Source organism: Thamnophis sirtalis, unplaced genomic scaffold, assembly GCF_051295495.1.
Source record: "Thamnophis sirtalis isolate CommonGarterSnake01/CBP01778 unplaced genomic scaffold, rThaSir2_p1.2 scaffold_14, whole genome shotgun sequence".
NCBI classification, from domain to species: Eukaryota; Metazoa; Chordata; class Lepidosauria; order Squamata; family Natricidae; genus Thamnophis; species Thamnophis sirtalis.
This window is the reverse complement of record NW_028261394.1, coordinates 39,387,982-39,409,008: the sequence shown is the minus strand read 5'-3', so window position 1 is coordinate 39,409,008 and position 21,027 is coordinate 39,387,982. Positions and strand designations below refer to the sequence as shown.

Here is a 21,027-nt window from a genome sequence, read left to right as displayed (position 1 = left end):
CCACTAGGACTCCGAGGTCCCTCTCACAGTTACTGCATTTGAGCCAAGTTTCACCTGTACTTGCACCTTTGGTTTTTCTGCCCAGGTGTAAAATCTTGCTTTTCTCCACATAGAATTTCAGTTTGTTGGATAGGGCCCATTGTTCAAGTCTGTCAAGATCTTTGTGGATCTTGAACTCGACTCCTCTCATCTGCAAATTGGACGAGTTCCCTTTCTATTCCTTCACCTTAGTCATTTATGAAGATATTGAAAAGTGTTTAGCCTAAGACGGAACCTTGTGGTACTCTCCTGCTTACTTGCCTCGATGTACAGGGCGGGGCATAACCTTTTCCTAGGGGGTCACAGCAACACTTGTAATAACAACACAAATAATTCATACACCATTCGAAAGCCCATCAAAAACTGAGTTTATTGACACGATTTAATAGTCAGTATGACCACCATTAGCCCTTCGAACAGCATTCAAACGAGGTGGATAAGAACACAACAAATCTTCAAACAGTTCCGTTCGATTTTCCAGATTTTCCAGGGCGGGGCATAACCTTTTCCTAGGGGGTCACAGCAAGATCGACAGCAGTTTACAACTTCCACGACACCTCATTTTAAAGCCCATAAAAAACTGAATTGAATGAGCTATTAAATGTTAAATTTGTTTCGGTTGAAACTTTGAGAATGAATTTGGAAACTGTGTTGAAAAATCTGGAAAATCGAACGGAACTGTTTGAAGATTTGTTGTGTTCTTATCCACCTCGTTTGAATGCTGTTCGAAGGGCTAATGGTGGTCATACTGACTATTAAATCGTGTCAATAAACTCAGTTTTTGATGGGCTTTCGAATGGTGTATGAATTATTTGTGTTGTTATTACAAGTGTTGCTGTGACCCCCTAGGAAAAGGTTATGCCCCGCCCTGTAGATGTAGCTGTCAGCATTCCAAATACCATGTAGAATCAAATCAGAACCGAAGGCAAAACTATGCTTAAGGTTCCAATTTAATAAAGCAGGCATGTTGGCACATAGCTGTGGGGATCCCAACTCTGGAAGTTACATCAGAATCCCACCCAGTTAAAAGTTCATGGTCTTGTCCCCACACCCACAGTCCATCACATGGTCCAATCTCCTTCTTCCACGCTGGCATCCATGCCCAGCTTCTTCCGGTCAGGTGTACTGGTATGGAGACAAAGGATGACCTTGACTTCTAGCAAAGAATGAAAAACAATGCATTCCAAAATCCTACTCCTTCTAATCCCCCCTCCCATTGACTATACTTAAAGAAACAGCATAATGAAATAAGAGAAAGTGTGGCAGGCCAAAATTCTAAAAGGAATATAAATGCAGGCCTGACAGGAGTATCATTAAGAGTTACACATTGAGTACACTTTGTCAATCAGTTACAAATCCATCTGGTGGTGATGCTATCTATCTCACACTTTTCAAGTTTACCAGAAGTAGTAGTAGTAGAAGAAGAAGTAGGTTGTGGTCTACTTTGTCAAATGCCTTGCTGAAATCTAAATATATTATGTCTATAGTATTTCGCTGGTCTATTAATTTAGTCACTTTGTCAAAGAATGAAATAAGATTGGTTTGGCATGATCTTTTTTTTTTTAACAAACCCGTGCTGGCTAATAGTTATAACTTGGTTTGGGTATAACTCTATGAAGGGCAACGTGCTCATTTAAAAAGCCTAATTAATCGAAGCAATCAAAAAAAAGTTTGCAGGGTGATGAAGGCCTCGTATAATTAAGACAAAACAATCACAATGGCACACCATGCACTTGACATTTAATATACATTTATTGAGTATTGACAACAGGAACGTTGCATGTAGTTTTTGTGCTTTCGTAGATCCGCTGATGAAAATGCTCTACTTGAAAATCTAAATTTCCCCTTCTTTTTTTTTTTCCAGGAATGGAGGAAGCTAGTTTGTGCCTTGGTGTTTCTTCAGCGGGACCAGAATCCGAGGCCCACCTCAACAGCTCCTTGCTCAATGGCCGGTATTCAATGAGTCAGAAGTTGCACCAGATCACTTCCCAGCTCACCCATGCCTTTCCTGAGCTTCAGACCAGACAGAGCCCTGAGGAAAAGGCGGTGGCACTTCTAGAAGACAAGAGCCACATCTCCTTAGCCAACCAGCCTATTAGCAGTCAGATGGCCCTCTTGGCCAATCAACTCAACCGAGAAGTTGATACCAGTTTAAACGGGAGGGTAGATCTACAGCAGTTCTTAAATGGACAGAACCTAGGCATCATGTCTCAGATGAGTGACATAGAGGACGACGCTAGGAAGAACAGGAAATACCCATGTCCCCTGTGCGGGAAGCGCTTTCGTTTTAACAGCATCCTGTCGCTACACATGCGCACCCATACTGGGGAGAAACCATTTAAGTGCCCCTATTGTGACCACAGAGCAGCTCAGAAGGGAAACTTGAAGATACACCTGCGTACTCACAAGCTTGGAAACCTGGGCAAAGGCCGTGGGCGGGTCCGAGAAGAGAACCGGCTCTTGCACGAGTTGGAAGAACGGGCCATCCTGAGGGACAAGCAGATGAAAAGCAGCCTTCTGCAACCCAGGCCTGATGTCAAAGTCCACCCTCACACTCAGCCTGTCCCTCTGGCTAATTGCAACATACCCATGTCCACAAACCACAACACTCCTGATATGTCTAACCCGGTTCCCTCTCCGAAACCTGCCAGCCTCCAGGAAGAAGTGGTCGCCACGGCTGCTGGCTTTAGATGTACTTTTTGCAAAGGGAAGTTCAAGAAACGGGAGGAGCTGGACCGCCACATCCGCATCCTCCACAAGCCTTACAAGTGTACTTTGTGCGACTTTGCGGCATCCCAGGAGGAGGAGCTGATCAGCCACGTGGAGAAAGCTCACATCACCGCCGAGTCCGCTCAGGGCCAGGGTTCCAATGGAAACGGGGAGCAAGCGGCCAATGAGTTCCGGTGCGAAGTGTGCGGCCAGGTCTTCAGCCAAGCCTGGTTCCTGAAGGGCCACATGAGGAAGCACAAGGACTCCTTTGAGCACTGTTGCCAAATCTGCGGGAGGCGCTTCAAGGAGCCGTGGTTCCTCAAGAACCACATGAAAGTCCACCTGAATAAGTTGTCGGTGAAGAACAAACCCCCCAGTGACGCAGAGGTCCCCATGCCTGTGGGGAGCATGTCCCAGGAAGCTCACGCCAACCTGTACTCCAGATACTTGTCCTGTCTGCAGAGTGGTTTCCTGCCCCCAGACAAAGCTGGCCTCGGCGAGCAGAACCCGGCTTACAGTAAAGGGGATTTGCCCATGAAAGAACGTGAAGTCCTGGGCAAGCTCCTGTCTCCTATTGCTAGCCTCGGACACAGTCTTGCTGAAGGGGACAAGCATTCCTTATTGGGTTGTCTTAACCTTGTGCCTCCACTCAAATCGAGCTGCATAGAGAGGCTGCAGGCTGCCGCCAAAGCTGCTGAGATGGACCCTGTGAACAGCTACCAAGCTTGGCAGCTCATGGCGAGGGGAATGGCCGTGGAACATGGCTTCTTGACGAAAGAGCACCAGATTCAGCGGAGCCACGAAGACCCCTTGGCAAACGCCGGAGTTCTGTTTGATAAGGAGAAGCGGGAGTACGTGTTAGTAGGAGCAGATGGTTCCAAGCAGAAAATGCCTGCTGATTTGGTTCACAGCACTAAAATGGGCAATCAGAGAGACTTGTCAAACAAACTGGACCCTTTGGAAGGGAGCAGGGATTTCCTGCCTCACGGTATGAATCCGGGGCTCGACTACAACATGCAGAGTCACGGCGGTACCAAGGAGAAGCCCACCGAGTGTCCCGACTGCGGGAGAGTCTTCAGAACCTACCACCAAGTGGTGGTTCACTCCAGAGTCCACAAGAGGGACAGGAAGGCGGAAGAGGAGATCCTCCAGGGGAGCATCGATGAGCGCCGTGGGTCTGGAAGCGATCAGGAATCCCAGTCCGTCAGCCGATCAACCACGCCCGGCTCCTCCAACATCACTGAGGAAAGCGGGATGGGCGGAGGCCTCTCGCAGACAGGAAGTGCTCAGGAAGACAGTCCCCATCCATCTTCACCTTCTTCCTCAGGTACGTCCGCTTTCCGCGTTGTGCCTCCTCTTTGAAGGGCTCCCAAATTGCACCCGTTGCAGACAGTAACCACCATGTTCGCTTAGCGACCATAGTGATTCGCTTACCAACTGCTGCAAAAAAGTTATAAAATCACATGTGGCATTGCAGTGACCCACTTAATGACCAGAGCAACCTACAATGACTGTAATTCTGGATTCATTTATGCCCATAAGCTGAGGACTTTCTATATTATATTGCTTTCATCTTACTGTACTAATTTGGACCAAAGCAAATCTATCTGGCTGTACAGAGTAATTTCTCATCCTCTAGCCTCACCAGCCGTTTCTGTTTGATAAATCCTTTTACCATGAGATACAGTTTATTTATATGGTCAAATGTGGGGTACACTTAAGGCTGGGAGCCCCAAGTTCTGATTTAACAGAGATTGAGAGTCATGGGAAGGATTCATTAGAAAGGAATCAATTTCCCATTGATGATTTTTGTCTTCCCCAATCATTTTAAACCTTATAAAATCATGTTTTAAAAATATCCCATTGAACCTGCTGTGCACAAAAGAGCAAAGCAAAGTAATATTTCATTTAAGCCTTCAACAACATTGAGCCTTATTGGCAAATATATTTTTTTTTTTAAAAAAGAAAGGTAAGATTTCTGGCCTCATCTCTCATTTCTAGACTCTTGAACTAATGGATAGTAAATTGAAAGTTATATCTCCAGCCCTTTTTATAACAAAAGCACCTCACTAATATTGTAATCATTCTGCAGACCTAACAACGGAGGAAATCATGCCATAACAAATACTCTGTTACTAATGGCAACATTGATTTCTGCAATCAGCCATTAAGTCTAGAAAATGAAAGACAGTTCGAGAGGCCTTTAGGCATTACATTGCCCACTGTTAAAGATCTGATAGCAGGCTGTTCTTTTTTTGGTGCTCAACCCCCTCCCTGGCTTTCAATAAATATTTTAGCATTGAAGGCAATCCACTGTTACAGTTATTAAGTAGGTGCCAGTTTATTTTTGCCGCTCTTGTCATGCTCCAGTATCCTCCATTTCTGAGACCAGATTTATATAAAAGAGTTAGTTTGGGGAGGTGGCTTATAATAAATTTGTAAGCCAACCCCCCCCTCCCCATACACACTTCTTAAGACCTATAAATCTGTCTTCTGCATTCCACAAATTCCTATAGTGATTAACACTGTTGTTTAAATACCCAGGAAACCCTCCAACACCTCTTAGAATTCTGACCTCCTGTACAATATATTTGTCATCAAAGACATGCAGAAATCCTATGCAGGAAGGAGAGGACTGGTTTTTATACCATCTAGTAGCTTGGATTGCTTTAAGGGGATTCAAATTCCAGTAGGAAAAGATTGCTGTGCCATCCAAGGAGTGTTTGCCAATGTTTTGAACATATGAGTCGAGTGGGTGCAGAAGCATGATCTTGCTGTCTCTTCTGGAGCATTGGTGTCCCAGAAGTTGCCCAAAGAATTAGAATCAGAATATTCAATATCAGAATAGAGATTCAATCAAACAATAGCAATAGCACTTAGACTTATATACAGCTTTACCATGATTTACAGTGCAAATACAGTGATTTACAGCCCTGTCTAAGTGGTTTACAGAGTCAGCATCTTACCCCCAACAATCTGGGTCCTCATTTTATCGACCTCGGAAGGATGGAAGGCTGAGTCAACTTTGAGCCTGGTGAGATTCGAACTGCCAAATTTTAGGTAGTCAGCAGTCACCAGAAACAGTCTGCAGTACTGCACTCTAACCACTGCGCCACCGAGGCTCATATCAATCAATCAATCATCAGAATTGAATTGGAAGGGACCTTGGAGGTCTTCCAGTCCAGCCCCCTGCTCAAGCAGGAGATCCTATACCATTTCAGACAAGCAACTGTACAGTCTCCTCTTAAAAAACCTCCAGTAATGAAGCACCCACAACTTCTGAAGCCAAGCTGTTCCACTGGTTAATTGTCCTCACTGTTAGGGAGTTTCTCCTTAATTCCAGGTTGCTTCCTTCCTTGATTAATTTCCATCCATTGTTTCTTGTCTTGCCTTTTGGTGCTTTGGAAATTGACCCGCTCTTCTTTGTGGCAGCCTCTCAGATACTGGAATACTGCTATCATGTCCCACTGTAGTCCTTCTTTTTTCTAGACTAGACAAACCTAAATTCTGCACCGTTCTTCATACATTTTAATCTCCAGGCCTGTAATCATCTTAGTTGCTCTTCTTTTGCACTTTTTCCAAAGTCTCGACATCTTTTTTGTACTGTGGTGACCAAAACTTTGGAAAATAAGTTGGCTCCCTCTTCTTTGTGGCAGCTTCTCAAATACTGGGATACTGCTATCCTGTCCCCCCTAGTCCTTCTTTTCTCTAGACTAGCCAAACCCAAATCCCGAAACCGTTCTTCGTCTGTTTTAGTCTCCAGGCCTTTAATCATCTCAGTTGCTCTTCTTTGCACTTTTGATCAAGATACTTGTTAGCACAGTGTTTCTCCACCTGAGCAACTTTAAGATGTGCGAACTGCAACTCCCATTCTGAATGGGGAACTGTGGGAGTTGCAGTTCGCAGGGTTTAACAGAATTACAAAGTTGGAAGAGGCCTTAGAGGTATTCTAGTCCAAACCCCTGCTCAGGCAGGAGACCCCATACAGTTCCAGACAAATTGTCATCCAATCTCGTTTGGCTTCTTCTGTTCCTTTCTGGTTTAATCTGGGCCAGAACAATATCGGGTTTTGAGCATCAATCAAACACATTGCTCTCCCCCTCCCCCCATCCCGTAACTATCAGGTCTTTGAGATAGTCCAGATAAGAAGCACCAACTAAGACTACTAACACTGCCTCCATTGTAAGGTTTCTCCAACCTTCCCTCCTTTGGACTCCAATGTAATTTATCAGAGCGGTGTCTACGTTGGGTTCTTTCTCCTGCCTCCCAAGGTCATTCCCTCATGCCACTACAACAGCTCAGGGATGGGCAGCTGTGCTTGACAGATGTTTCCAATCTCCAATTTCCATCATTCTTTGCCAGTGGTGAGAGGTGCTACAGCAGCTGCCTTTAGATGTTGTCCACCGCTGGGTAAAACCATAGATACCTGCACCACAGCAGTCTCCAGGCCAAATTAATGGTCTGTCCATCTATGAAATTGCTTGCTACACATGCCAAACACCGTCTCTAGATGCAGAGAGAAGGGTAGGAATTTTCCTGACTGAACCTCTCATCTCTGAACTGGTTTTGCCTTTTTCAAAACTGGCCAAGTCCACAGCTTTCTGAGCCTGTGGTCCATTCCAATGATTAGGAATTCTATGGTGCAAAGTTCCTGACTATACATGAAAACAATTCATGCACCTTTAATCTTCTTTTACCATGCGGAATTTAGAGAATATTTTGCCTTTTAAGTTCCCTCTCTTTTTTTAAAAAAAAACCCTGCATTTTTGGACCTTAGTCAATTTATCAGATTTGCCATTTATAAAGATGGAAGACCATCTGCCAATTACCTCCACCAGACCGATTAGATCCCACAGACTAGGCCTCCTCCGAATTCCATCCGCTGGCCAGTGTCGACTGGCGACTACCCGGAGGAGAGCCTTCTCTGTGGCTGCTCTGACCCTCTGGAACGAGCTCCCCGTGGAGATTCGCACCCTCACCACCCTCCAGGCCTTCCGCAAAGCCCTTAAAACCTGGCTGTTCCGACAGGCCTGGGGCTAAAGAACCGTGCCCCTATCTCGAATGGTATGATTGTTGTGCTTTTAAATTATGTATTGTGTTGTTGTCAAATTGTTTGTATCCCCCCTTCCCTTGTTTTGAGTTGTGAGCCGCCCTGAGTCCCCCTCGGGGGAAAAGGGCGGCATACAAATGAAATAAACAGTTAAACAGTTAAACCAGAAAGTTTAGCAACATTTATCCCATATTTGCAAACTTACGTACTAAATTTAGTTTCCACTTGTGTCAATTGGAGGAATAATTTCTAATTGTTTTCCTTGTAGCCGCCGAATAGAAATGTAGCATCTGTACGGCAAGCCATGTCATAGATGGAGAGAATACCAAAGTTTCAACATTTTTTTCCTGCACTCAATGGCTTGCTTTTAAATTTAACCTGACTGTCTTGCCTAATATTTCCTGTTTTGCTACAAAATTCTCAAGAAACAGTTTTAAATTGTTGCACAACAATTGCTACCTGTGGAAGATAAATCAGCAGAAATACAAAAGATCCTTTTATTCTCACCGTTAAAGAGAAATAACCATTGAGACACACATTCAAACGTTACTACAAAAATACTGCTTAACCAATGTTTAAGCCCACAACAGGTTTCAGAACTTAATTTGCATCATTTGATTCCTTTTTATTTTGGGGTAGGGTTGTTGTTGCAAAACGGATCAGAGGGCCTGAGAAACTATTCTTTTTTCAGATCCCTTAACTGAGGGATTCTTTTTTTTTTTTTTTTTTTGTAAATCGGTGCTCTTAACATGACAGCGGTTTCTGAATTCATCATATTAAAAATAAAACCTTTTTATACACGGTGCCTCTTAGAACAGGTCTCTAGAAGAAAGCTTACAATGAGTGGCAGAAAAGGCTTTGTTATCTGATGTAATTCTTCACAAGGCAGGATTGGGAAGCAGAGTGGCTGGCTTTTTTATTTTTTTATTTTTGAAAAAAAAAGGCTAGTTCAGGCTGAGAAGAAGAAAGGGTCAAGTTTGCAATCAAACAGTTATTGCAGAGATGTGTGACTGTCACTGGCTGCGCTAATGTGGTATGCAGCTGTTTGTTATGTGAGTAAAAGAATGTTTGAATCAGTGAACATGTGAAAACGGCTCCAGTGGACCAGAAAATGTGTTTGTTCTTTGACTCTCTAAATTGCCACGAACTAAGCTGAAGAGCCACTGCTAAAACCCGGACCTTTCAACAAATAAAGAGGTCATATTTTCTCGGAGGAAAAATGGACGAAATTGGTCAGATATCATTTCCTTCTCTTGCAGCCTTTGCTTGTTGTTGTTGTGGCTTGTAAAAAAAATTGGCACTAGCTGTTGCTCTTTGCTCACGAGGCAGAGGGAAGCGCACACAAAATATGAGCCACTTGTTGATGGCACCTCACTGTAACCTCATTACTGAGGAGTAAATCCTATTGATTTCAACAAATCGGCGTTGGACTCGTTGCCTGTTGAAGCTAGACAAGTTTTGAAAGGGGCTACTTGAGGTAAATTTAGAATTCTTTATTGGCCAACTGTGATTGGACACACAAGAGAATTTGTCTTTGGTGCTTAAGCTCTCAGTGTACATAAAAAGACAAGATACATTTGTCAAGAATCATAGCACTTAATGATAGTCATCGGGTACAAATAAGCAATCAGGAAACAATCAATATCAATATAAATCGTAAGGATACAAGCAACAAAGTTACAGTCCTGCAGTCATAAGTGGGAGGAGATGGGTGATAGGAACGATGAGAAGATTAATAGTAATAGTAATGCAGACTTAGTGAATGGTTTGACAGTGGTGAGGGAATTATTTGTTTAGCAGAGTGATGGCGTTTGAGGGGAAACTGTTGTGTCTAGTTGTCTTGGTGTGCAGTGCTCTATAGTGTCATTTTGAGGGTAGGAGTTGAAACAATTTATGTCCAATTTCTCCAGATTATCCAGGTTTCCAGGACATGAACTGGGAACGCCTTAGCTTAACACAACGCTCTTTCCAGATCAGTCTTAAAGAGATAATCTCTTGATTATTTGCACCGTCCGTTTCTCAATCAGAACAAGTTAGTTTTATGAACTTTGAAAGCCATGCATACTGGATGCTTGGGGCAAAGGGGGAGAAATGGGGCCTGCCTTTGCGCTCATGTGCAGGAAAGGGCAGCTACTGTGTTGTGTTAGTTTCTGAAATCTGTGCCAGAAACTCTCAGCAGACCGAGAACCACATACCCCAAATAGAGGGCTGTTTCTCTGGGATTCTTTGCGAAGGCTATTTTTTTGCTCAGGAATTGGCAAACAGAATAATTAAAACTTAATGTTGTAAGAAATGATACTGTTCGTTGTTAACTAGTCGAGTCGCTATACCTTCCGCATTTGCCTATAATTTTGGTGTGGAGATAATTGAAGTCTTGATAGTATGAAAGGGGTAATTGAATGCACTGACCCTCCAGTTCATTAAATAAAGTAGGCTAAGTTGCATGATCAATGGAAAGTACAAAGATGGTGATTTTTTTTTTAAAAAAAAGAGAGAATAAAAAGAAAGGGGGGGGGGGAGAGAAGGAAAGTAAAATAACATGATCTATAATAATTTATTCTTGCCCATAGTACTTTGTGTTGACTTTGGCACAAAATGTTTGATCAGCTGGTTTGGATCCTTTCAAGTGTTTTTCTCCCTCCGCCCAATTCTTTCCTATGGCAGCGAACTCTTCCTCCAACAATGCGATTCAGCCTATATTTATGCCATTGACAGAGGATATAAAAAAAAAGCTTTTGTATTGGACAGTGTTGCAAAGATGCTGGACAGAAAATGTTATGTTGCCAATTTCTTTCCGTTTCTCTATCTATCTTCCTTCCTTCCTTCCTTCCTTCTATCCTTTTCCTTCTTTATGTCTTTCTGTCTTTCTTTCTTTCTGTCCTTTCTGTCTTTCTTTCTGTCTTTCTTTCTATCTTTCTGTCTGGATGGCTTTCTGTCTATCTTTCTTTCCTTCCTTTCTTCCCTCCCTCTTCCCTCTCTCCTTCCTTCCTTCTATCCTTTTCTTTCTTTCTTTCTTTCTTTCTTTCTTTCTTTCTTTCTTTTCGTCTTTCTTTCTTACTTTCTGTCTTTCTTTCTTTTTCTTTCTTTCTGTCTTTCTTTCTGTCTTTTTTCTCTTTCTTTCTTTCTTTCTTTCTTTCTTCATCAAAAGTTCTACGTGGACAAAAAAAACAGGCAGAAAATTTAAAGCTGAGGATTAAGATCTTCATTTTTTCTCTCCTTTCTTTTTCTTTTTTTGCTTGTGCATTCCAATTGTTCTTAAAATATTTGGCAATGTCAATTAGTAACTGAGCAGAGTTAGCTGATGAACACAATTTTCCACAAGACTGAGCACCCTATTGTAGTCGAGCTAACAGCAGCTTTCTGAGGTCATTATCATTCTCGGCTAGTTTTGCCCAGCTGCTTCATGCAGCAAAAGCCAAACTTTATACTGGAGCTTTGGGATGGCACGCAGCAACAGGGGGCTGGAAAAAGGAGGAGTGGGAAGTTGGCAAAGAAGCTTAAAAAGCACACACACAAATAAAAATAAAATACACTTGGAGGAAAGAGAATGTCAGTGTTTCTAGGTATTTTTGAGGAAGTCTTGTTTCTGAGCTCAGATTCTCTCTCAGCTGATGCTTTTCCCTTTCAGTGAATCTTGTTTGATCTTGGACAAGTTGAAGCTACATTGCATTTTTTGGTTGCTTTGTGAACCTGGATGGATACAGGTAAAGGTTTCCTCTGCCTGGTTGTGTTTGAATCTAAGGGGCATCTCTGTTTCTTAGTTGAGGGAGCAAGTGTCTGAAAACATTTGTGTGGTCATGTGGCCTGTGTGATTATTTGTTGAGGCACACAGAAAGCCATTACCTTCCCACCAAAGTGGTACCTATTTATCTACTTGCACTTGCATGCTTTGGAACTGCTAGATTAGCAGGAGCTGAGGTAAGAAAACAGGAGCTCATCCCATCGTACGGCTCTCGGGTCTCAAACCTGGGCTGCCAGCTTTCCAAGTTCATCATCTTTAGATTATGGCAAAAGGAGAACTATCCCACCTGAAACAACCCACCTTCATCTGAACATCTTCATCGTCTTCAATGACGGTTGGGCATCTACATTAATAACGCGTGTGTGTTGGCTTCTGTTGCAGTGCTTCTCAACCACATTGTACAATAAGAGTTCAACTCTCAGAATTTTGCAGCCAAGATTCTGGGATTCCACAGACATCTTAAAATTGATGAGGTTGACAAATACTGCTTTACAGAAAAGCAGACCCATAGAGCCATCCAGAGAGGCAGATGATAGATGGTTTTGTGGATACAGCTAACTGTATTTACTATATATACTTCCTGGGAGGTCATATAAGAGCCGAGGTGGCGCAGTGGGTAGAGTGCAGTACTGCAGGCTACTTCAGCTGACTGTTATATGCAGTTCGGCGGTTCAAATCTCACCGGCTCAAGGTTGACTGAACCTTCCATCCTTCCAAGGTGGGTAAAATGAGCACCCAGACTGTTGGAGGCAATATGCTGACTCTGTAAAACCACTTAGAGAGGGCCCTTTGAAGCTGTATATAAGTCTAACTGCTATAAGAACAATTCTAGTTATTTGCCATTTTATCTGATTCCTTGATATAAGAACTAGAATTGTTCTCAGATGACTTCCCATGATTTCTATGCAAGACAATAGATTAACCAGCAGAAGGAAGAATTTTTCTAGGGCTACAACCAGGAAGCTAAAATTGCAAGCAAGGTTTGTTGGTGAGTATGACCTTTTGAAGTTCATCAAAAACACAGAACATAGCAAGAACGTATTCTTATTCATTTCTTAGACTTCTAAACTACCTCAAGAACCTCTCCAAAGTGTTTACTATGAATATAAAATAGTCGCAATATTATGCAACAATGTGTTTGTTTGTGTGCCTTCAAAACAATATTCCTTTCCTTTTTTTCCTTTCCCTTCCCTTCTCTTCCTTCTTCCTTTCCTTTCCCCTCCCTTCCCTTTTCCTCCTTTCCTTTCTTTTCCCTATTGTCCCTTCCTTCCTTTTCTTTTCTGTTCCTTTCCTTTCTTTCCCTATCTTCCCTTCCCTTCCCCTCCTTTCCCCCCAGGGAGAGAGAAAGAGAGGAAAAAAAGAGAACGAATTTATGCCAGGAAATAATTAAGAGTGTTAAAATTTAAAAGCAGCATGCAGTGAACCCTAGGTTGCTTTGATTGGCAAAATATTCTTAGGAAGAGGTGACAAACAATTTGGGGGAAATTAAAAAGATTCACTCGCTGTACAATGGTCCTTCCGATTATTTGAGTTGTGGCTGTTTTGGGGACCACGGTTGCTGATTATTTGTTTGTCTCCTTTGGTGTCAGGTTGACTGGGATGCAAAGCTGCACTTCTTTTAAAGCTCAGCTGTTATAACTGAACGCCATATGTAGCTTTCTGGTGCCCGATATGGAACGCCGTACATGCTGCTCCATGTTTGCAAGAGATTTAGAGAAGCTTGAACGCTGGGTATGAAAGCTGTGTGCATCTAAGGCATTGGGGAAAGCACTTCCTTGGCTCAGGTTCAGCTTTTTGTTTCTTACATAACGTCCATCGATGGCAGAAGCCGAGGAGAAATGGCTTAACCGGGGGAAGGCAAAGGGTCTGTTTAGCCTAGTGCTCTGTTTCCAAGGGTGACCAACCAGATGTTGCTGGGAAGGTCACAAGCAGGATGTCATGTCAGATGCCAAACCCCTCTCATTAGTTTCCAAAACCCAATCATTCGACAGATTGTGGAAGTTGTTGTGTAGGTTGCTTCCGAGCGGATAGATGAGACTGCAGTGAGAATCTTTGGAAATCCCTCTTTCTCAAGGTACGAGAGGCAAGGACAACGATCAAGCTACTTATTGGATTTATCAATAGGGCATCATCCAATGAAGCCATTCATCCAATTGTGGCATCAGGCTATTTCCTGCAATGTGTTTGCATTGCTGAGGAAGTTGTATCTATTATATCTCTTGGTTCCATCTCTGATCATTTTCACTTCTATTTCAATCCAGATATGAATACAGGGAATCCCAGGGCTGCTGGGCTGCTATTGGTTCGCCTAGGTTTGGGAGAACCAGCAACAAATATTATGGCCAATTCGGAGAACCTCCAAATATCACTCCTGGCTGGGTTAGATTGAGAGTAACTTTGGGAAGACTAGTATAGTTGCTGAAAGACAGCACAATGGTGCTACTAATAGGCAGGAAGTACAAGAAGATTCCTGTTTAAATTTTCATTACTAGTTATTTAAGGATAGTACCAAAAATATTTCACTGTCACCATATGATGTTTCTAAATATAGCAACTATGAATCAGATACCTACTGTAGAATGCATTATAAAAATAACACTATAATATGTTCGTGCTTAGATCTGTATTTAGAGTTTTTAAAAACCACCAAGATACAATCTGTTTTTCCTCAGCATCACAGTGGGGTCTGATTGAAAGAAGCCTGAAGTATTTTATTGTTATTTATTTAAAAACACAGATAGGTCCATTTTGGAGATGAATTCAAATGCCTTAAACATACAAGCATACATTAAAATGGCTCTGCTTTTTATAAAAAAGGAAAGGAAAGGAAATCAATCAAATATTAGTGGTGGAGGAACAGCACTGAAATAACCAAGAAAACAGGACAATAAGGAAAAATGTTTCTGGAGCGCCCACATTTGAGTAAAATGCCTTTGAGAAGGAGATTTTGGTGAATGTCCACTAAATAATAGCCTGTTCTAAAAAAGACCCTTAGTCTTAGTCATTGCCTTGCCTGGTCTTATTTAGTCATGCAACTTACTGAATCTGGAGACAGTCTTCAGATATTGGAGGAAGCACTCGGAATGGAATATATGTGTTCTGAACTAGGCTTCCCAAGAGCATGAAGCAAACTGTTTGTCCTGACAAAAACCACTTTTATTAATCGACTGTGAATTCTGCTCATTCACATCCAGCAAAGTCTTTCGAGGGAGAGTTTACAGTCACAGACCTTATCTGGCTTGGGAGAGCTGCCAGGCTGATATCTGCAAAACTTGGCAAGGAGCCTTGGAGAGTCACGAACCAATTAAGCAAATTAATTGTCTCCTGCAAACTCTCCTCCCCTTTTGCTCCTCTTTTATTCCTCTGGGAGGGGCCATTCATTGTCCACCTGTGGCCTTACTCCCAAGTCGACCCCTGTTCTTTAGCTGTTCCTTTCATCTGGCAACTCTGCACATGCGCACACTGGGAACAGGATCCAGCTATTTGTTTGTCTCACTGGTATCTGAAGGCAGCTGATAACTGTCAGATGGCTCTGGCCCCCTCTCTGCCTCCAACACAGAGCCCTCATCAGAGCCTTCCCCAGACTCCAGGAGTGGCCCATGTTTCTCCCCAACCTCCTCACTATCCAAATCTGTGGCCAACTGTGCTGGCTGCTGGTGGGTCATAACAATGTGGCCGAAGGCACTTTTTGAGAGATTTCCATCATTGAGAGCTTTGAAAAACCGAACATTGCCATTCTGATTGGAATCGGTACATAAATTGGAAACAAGTGGAGAAGAAAATTGAGGTAATACGTTCTGAATGCATAGTCACAGCAAGCTGATCTTGCAGAGTGTAGAATTTTCCTTCAGCATTTTCAGAGAAGCTTCAGAGCATGGAGAAACCTGAGGTGACTTGTTCTCTAATGACTTGATGATCAAAGCTTAGCTACCAGCCAAGGATGGCAAAAAGATGTCATACTGCTGATACTCTTGCTGCATCTAGAAGAATTGTGAGATCAAACAATGACTCCCAATTTATAAAGCTGATATTTTAGGATTAGTGTCCCATAAATCAGATGTCTAGTTTTCTTCTTTTTGTTGTTGTTAGTTGTGAAGTTGTGTCCGACCCATCGCGACCCCATGGATGGCGTGCCTCCAGCCCTTCCTGTCCTCTACCATCCTCTGAAGTTCATTTAAGCTCACACCTACTGCTTCGGTGGCTCCATCCAGCCACCTCATTCTCTGTCATCCCCTTCTTGTTTTGCCCTCAATCTTTCCCAGCATCAGGCTCTTCTCCAGTGAGTCCTTCCTTCCTCATTAGGTGGCCAAAGTATTTGAGTTTCCTCTTCAGGATCTGGCCTTCTAAAGAGCAGTCAGGGTTGATCTCCTCTAAGACTGACCAATTTGATCGCCTTGCAGTCCAAGGGACTCACAGGAGTCTTCTCCAGCACCAGAGTTCAAAGGCCTCCATTCTTTGGCGCTCAGCCTTTCTTATGGTCCAACTTTCACAGCCATATATTCCAACTGGGAAAATTATGTATAGTTGTCTATCCGTATTTAAAGGATAGCTTCTTTTGTTGATATCAAAATTGACCCTAGAAGTATTTACATTGGAACTTCTTCCTCAAATATACACAGTGCAATTATAAGCAAATGCTTTGCATTTGCATAACGTATAGAAGTGTGGAAAGAAACCTGGACCTCGTGATCATTAATAATCTTGAGATTAAAGCAGCTTTGAATCAGAGATTTCTTAGCCCACAGCTCTAACCACAAAAACTTAAACTCATCTGGAACATCAATTTAGAAATAGCTTTTCCAAGCTACTTTTCATTTTATCATTAACTGTATTTCACTTACACTGTGCTTCTTCTATATTGGAGATGCTGATTTATTACAACATTAATTGAATGTATAATAAGTCTGCGGAAGGAGCAACATCTGGAAGTTGTTGATTACATATACCTCAAAGTCCAAGAATTCATTCAAACAAAGAAATGCTTGAATTACAATTGATGAAAGCCCAGAGTAGCCATATGATGTGGTCAGAGTATAAGTGGTCATTTAGCTAGTTTTGGGCTGCTTTGGACCTACCTAGAATCTCTAGGGATTCAGCTCTTGATGCACAAGGCTCTAGAATTAGATCCCTCATTTTTGGAACCCGGAGAATACTAATGTTTAGCATTTTGTGTTTTTCTTAACAAACGATTGGGTTGGTATCCCAAGGGGAGTGCCCCGCTTCGACCAACTTTTTATAATGAAAACAAGGAGGCGTAGCAAACAAGTGGCTCAAGGGAAACACAGTTGCTGTTTCATCTTGTGGGATAGTTTTTTCCCCCCATTCAGAACAGCAAACCAGCTCAAAGGATAAGGATTACATTACTGTGGTAGCAGCGTAGCAAAGGATTGTTGGGATGATACCTGTAAATATATAAGTGCAGGGATGGTCTCTGCCCCTCCTTTCAGAAACCACTATTCTTTTTTGTTTTCCCTCGTGGAAAAAATGATCAGGCTCAAATTATCATATTTTGAATATGTTATTAGAAACTCCCTTGAAACTTCTATAGCCATGGGAAAAGTGGAAGGGAAGAAGAGAGGACAACAGCAGGTGGATAGACTCGATTATATTGGCAGTGTTGGAGGATCTTAAAAGACCACATTGCATTTGGGCCATTCTGGAGAAAGTCTGCCTATATGCTTGTTAAGAGTTAACCCGGATTTGATGGCATATAACAATCATCATATTCTACTTATGAATTCCTATTTCCTTCAGACTCCCCTCAGGATGCCACTATAGGGCACTGCATGCCAAAACAATTAGACACAGAGACAGTTTTTTTTCCCTTGTGCCATCACTCTGCTAAACACCTAATTCCCACAGCACTGTCTTATGCCTAAAGATATTTACCCATGTAGTAGGGCTATAGTAGGGTTATTATTAATCTTTCATCTTTTTACTACTACCTCTTATTGGTATCATATTATCATTATTATTACTCTGCTGCTTTGCATGTATAGTGAGAGCTTCTGCACCAGAAACAAATCCCTTGTGCATCTAATCACACTTGGCCAATAAACCTATTCTATTCTATTCTATTCTATTCTATTCTATTCTATTCTATTCTATTCTATTCTATTCTATTCTATTCTATTCTATTCTATTCTGGGTGTGGGTCTAGTCTAGACTAGTCTAATCTAGTCTGTTCTGTTCTGTTCTATTCTATTCTATTCTACCCCACCCCACCCCACCCCACCCCACCCCCACTCCACTCCACTTCACAACTCCAATACATTTGATGGAGTTCTACTATGCATTCCAAGAGAGAAATTGCTAGATTAGGCAGTTTCTACATTCCGGTGTCTTTAGCCATGTAGTGAAGTATCCAACTCTTTTGGAAAGTAGTAAGATAGACAATGGGTGCTGCCCATGTGTGCAAAGAAAGTTTTATGTCACAGATATGCACCAGTAGATATGTTATAGACACTCAGAGTATAATGGTCAGGTGACAGAGATTTCCATTTCCCATAACTAAACATAATGAAGACTGTTTTTTCCCCCACCCATTCAACTCCTACTACAAACCAATGTTTTGTAAAGTACCTGTTTGCCCCATTGTTATCCACGTAATGGATCTATCTTTATGTGGACAGGTATAAAAGTAACACACAGACACATTTCTGTTTTTGCAAGCTACTGTTCTAGTGTTCTGGCTTTGGCCCATGTTTTACCCAACTTGGTTGGATAATTCCACATTGGTGTGTGTCTGTTTCTCTTGGTTAAGTATATGTTGGTAAAGAAGCCATGATGGACCAGACAAAGAGCAGAAATGAGTACCACAGTGTGTAATTACTCACATTTAAAGGAGGGCATCATTTGCACATCTCTGCCAGCTGTATTGAGTGGCCAAACAAGTTGTATACTTACACTATACAATTAAAGGGTGGGTGAGCAGGTCCACTTCTATTGATGATGTTTTATTGTGTTTCCACATAATTTATATCCTTGACATGGCCCATCACTTGTTCAAATGATGACTGGTATTAGCTACCTACAGTTTTATTGGAGTTGTTCCAACTTATTAAGGCTTTTTTCCCCCACTGTGTTTTGCAACCTTAATGCGTTATTGTAGCCATATTTTCCTCCTCCTCTTTTATCTTAAACTTTTCTAAAAAGGATTGGTAGAAATTAAGCTGGTCAAGGCTACGGAATCTGGCAAATATTGCAAGTTTAAAAATACACACACACACAAAAAAACCCCTCCCATAATCATTGTTCATCAGCTGGGTTGCCACAGCTCATGTAAGTATTTGAAAAGATTTTTGGCCAAATAAATAAATAAAAACAAAGCAACAAAATAGCAAAGAGGCTTACTTAAATTGTAGGATTTTTTTGGCATTCGGTAAAGGTTTAAAAACATTGTATGTTCATTATTGTTAATACTGTTTTGTGAAAGGACCAGGTAGGAGAGAATCCAAACAGGAAAATGGTGATTAATATAGTGGGGATAAATTTAGAAATGTGCTGTAATTATTTATATGTATAAAAATTTTATAAAATCAAATAAAAGAATCAAATAAAAATAAACCTCAATTTATAATATTTGATTTCTTCAACTAGGAAGCACTATTATAGGAAATTCAAGACAATTATATTCATTTATAATGGGTGCCAGTGGTAGGTTTCAAAAATTGTTCGAACCTACTATGTGGGTGTGGCCTCCTTTGTGGGAGTGGCTTGCCACCCATGTGACCGGATGGGAGTGGCTTGCCACCCATGTGACCGAATATGAAGATGCTGACGACTCTTGTCAGAATCACCTTAAATTACCTCACACCCAGCACTGGCATGCATAAGAATATGATGTAAACTTGTTTTTTAAAAAGCATCTTTGGTTTGCGTTAAAACAACTTCAACACACGCAATGTTCTGATTGCACCACCAACGCAGTAGTCATCCTTACCTTTCACAGAGGCACTGAGTTTTATAAATACGAACATGATAGTGTAGAATAATCATATCCAAGGACCAGTGGTGGGTTTCAAAAAAGTTTGGAACCTCTTCTGTAGGTGTGGCCTGCTTTCCGGGTCCACTGGTGGAACCTCTTCTAACTGGTTCGGTAGATTTGACGAACCGGTTCTATCGAATAGGTGCGAACTGGTAGGAACCCACCTCTGATGGATGCATTTGTTGACTGTTTTATGACTGAATTCCAACAAAGGTCTGTGATTTTATGTTGTCTTGTTAATTGCTGTTAGCAGAGTTTCTCCAGGAAGCATTACCCATATGGGAGTCTTTCTACTACTGCTATGCTTGGGAAATTTCAAATAGTGGTAACGCAGTAGAGGGAAAGCAAAAGAATATAGCAGCAATAGCAATAGCAGTAGACTTATATACCGCTTCATAGGCCTTTCAGGCCTCTCTAAGCGGTTTACAGAGAGTCAGCATATTGCCCCCAACAATCTGGGTCCTCATTTTACCCACCTCAGAAGGATGGAAGGCTGAGTCAACCCTGAGCCGGTGAGATTTGAACCGCTGACCTGCTGATCTAGCAGTAGCCTGCAGTGCTGCTTTTAACCACTGCGCCAAGGTAAAGGTATTTATTCTTGAGGCTAATGTCTCCTTTGCCACTCAGTGAACTTGGTGTTAAGCTTGGGTTTCCAGTGGTCCAATAACAGAACAACAGAAGAAAGACTAGGGGTGACATGATAGCAGGTAAACTAATCAGGGAGAGAACAAACCTAGAACTAAGGAGAAATTTCCTGACAGTTAGAACAATTAATGAGTGGAACAACTTGCCTTCAGAAGTTGTGGTGCTCCAACACTGGAGGTTTTAAAGAAGAGATTGGACAACCGTTTGTCTGAAATGCTAAGGTCTCCCTGCTTAAGCAAGGCATTGGACTAGAAGACCTCCAAAATCCTTTCCAATGGTGTTATTCTGTTAGATAGAGTCGGAAGGGGTCTTGGAGGTCTTCTAGTTCAACCCCTGCTCAAGCAGGAAAGTTGGACTATACTATTTCAGACAAATGGTTGTCCGATCTCTTCTCAGACCTCCAGTGTTGGAGCGCCCACATCTTCTTGCAGGCAAGTTGTTCCACTAATAACTCTCAGGAAATGTATCCTTAGTTCTAGGTTCCTTCTCTCTTTGATTATTTTCCATTCATTGCTTCTTGTCTTGCCTTCTGGTGCTTTGAAAAATAGGATGACCCTCTCTTCTTCAGCCCAAAATATCTATTAGAACACTGCTATCATCTCACCCTTAGCCCCTTTTTTTTTCATTGATCTCCATAAGCGCTTAGGGCTGAATGTTTTGCCGACTTCTATTCAAGATGCTAGTAAGTTGGTTGGTCTCAGAAGGAGAAGTGGGTGGATTTAACTCTACCTGACTCTAAGTGAATGCTTCCATAGAGCTTAGTTAATCATAGAAACACCCAGGTGAGCTGAATATGAAAGGGATTCTACTTAAAGAGTCCCTTTCATGCTTATTTAGTGCCGTTGCCTTTGTACA

At 42.0% G+C, this 21,027-nt stretch overlaps 1 protein-coding gene across 3 annotated transcripts in view; it reads left to right on the top strand.

Annotated features, from left to right (window-relative positions):
• ZNF536 (zinc finger protein 536) overlaps positions 1 to 21,027 on the top strand; it is a 328,547-nt gene that overhangs the window by 70,713 nt on the left and 236,807 nt on the right. For all 3 annotated transcript variants that reach the window (XM_087729574.1, XM_087729576.1, XM_087729575.1), the window contains exon 3: positions 1,904 to 4,075. In XM_087729574.1, coding sequence (XP_087585700.1) covers positions 1,906 to 4,075 — 2,170 coding nt within the window. In that variant the 5' untranslated portion in view covers positions 1,904 to 1,905. The remainder of the gene's footprint in view (positions 1 to 1,903; positions 4,076 to 21,027) is intronic.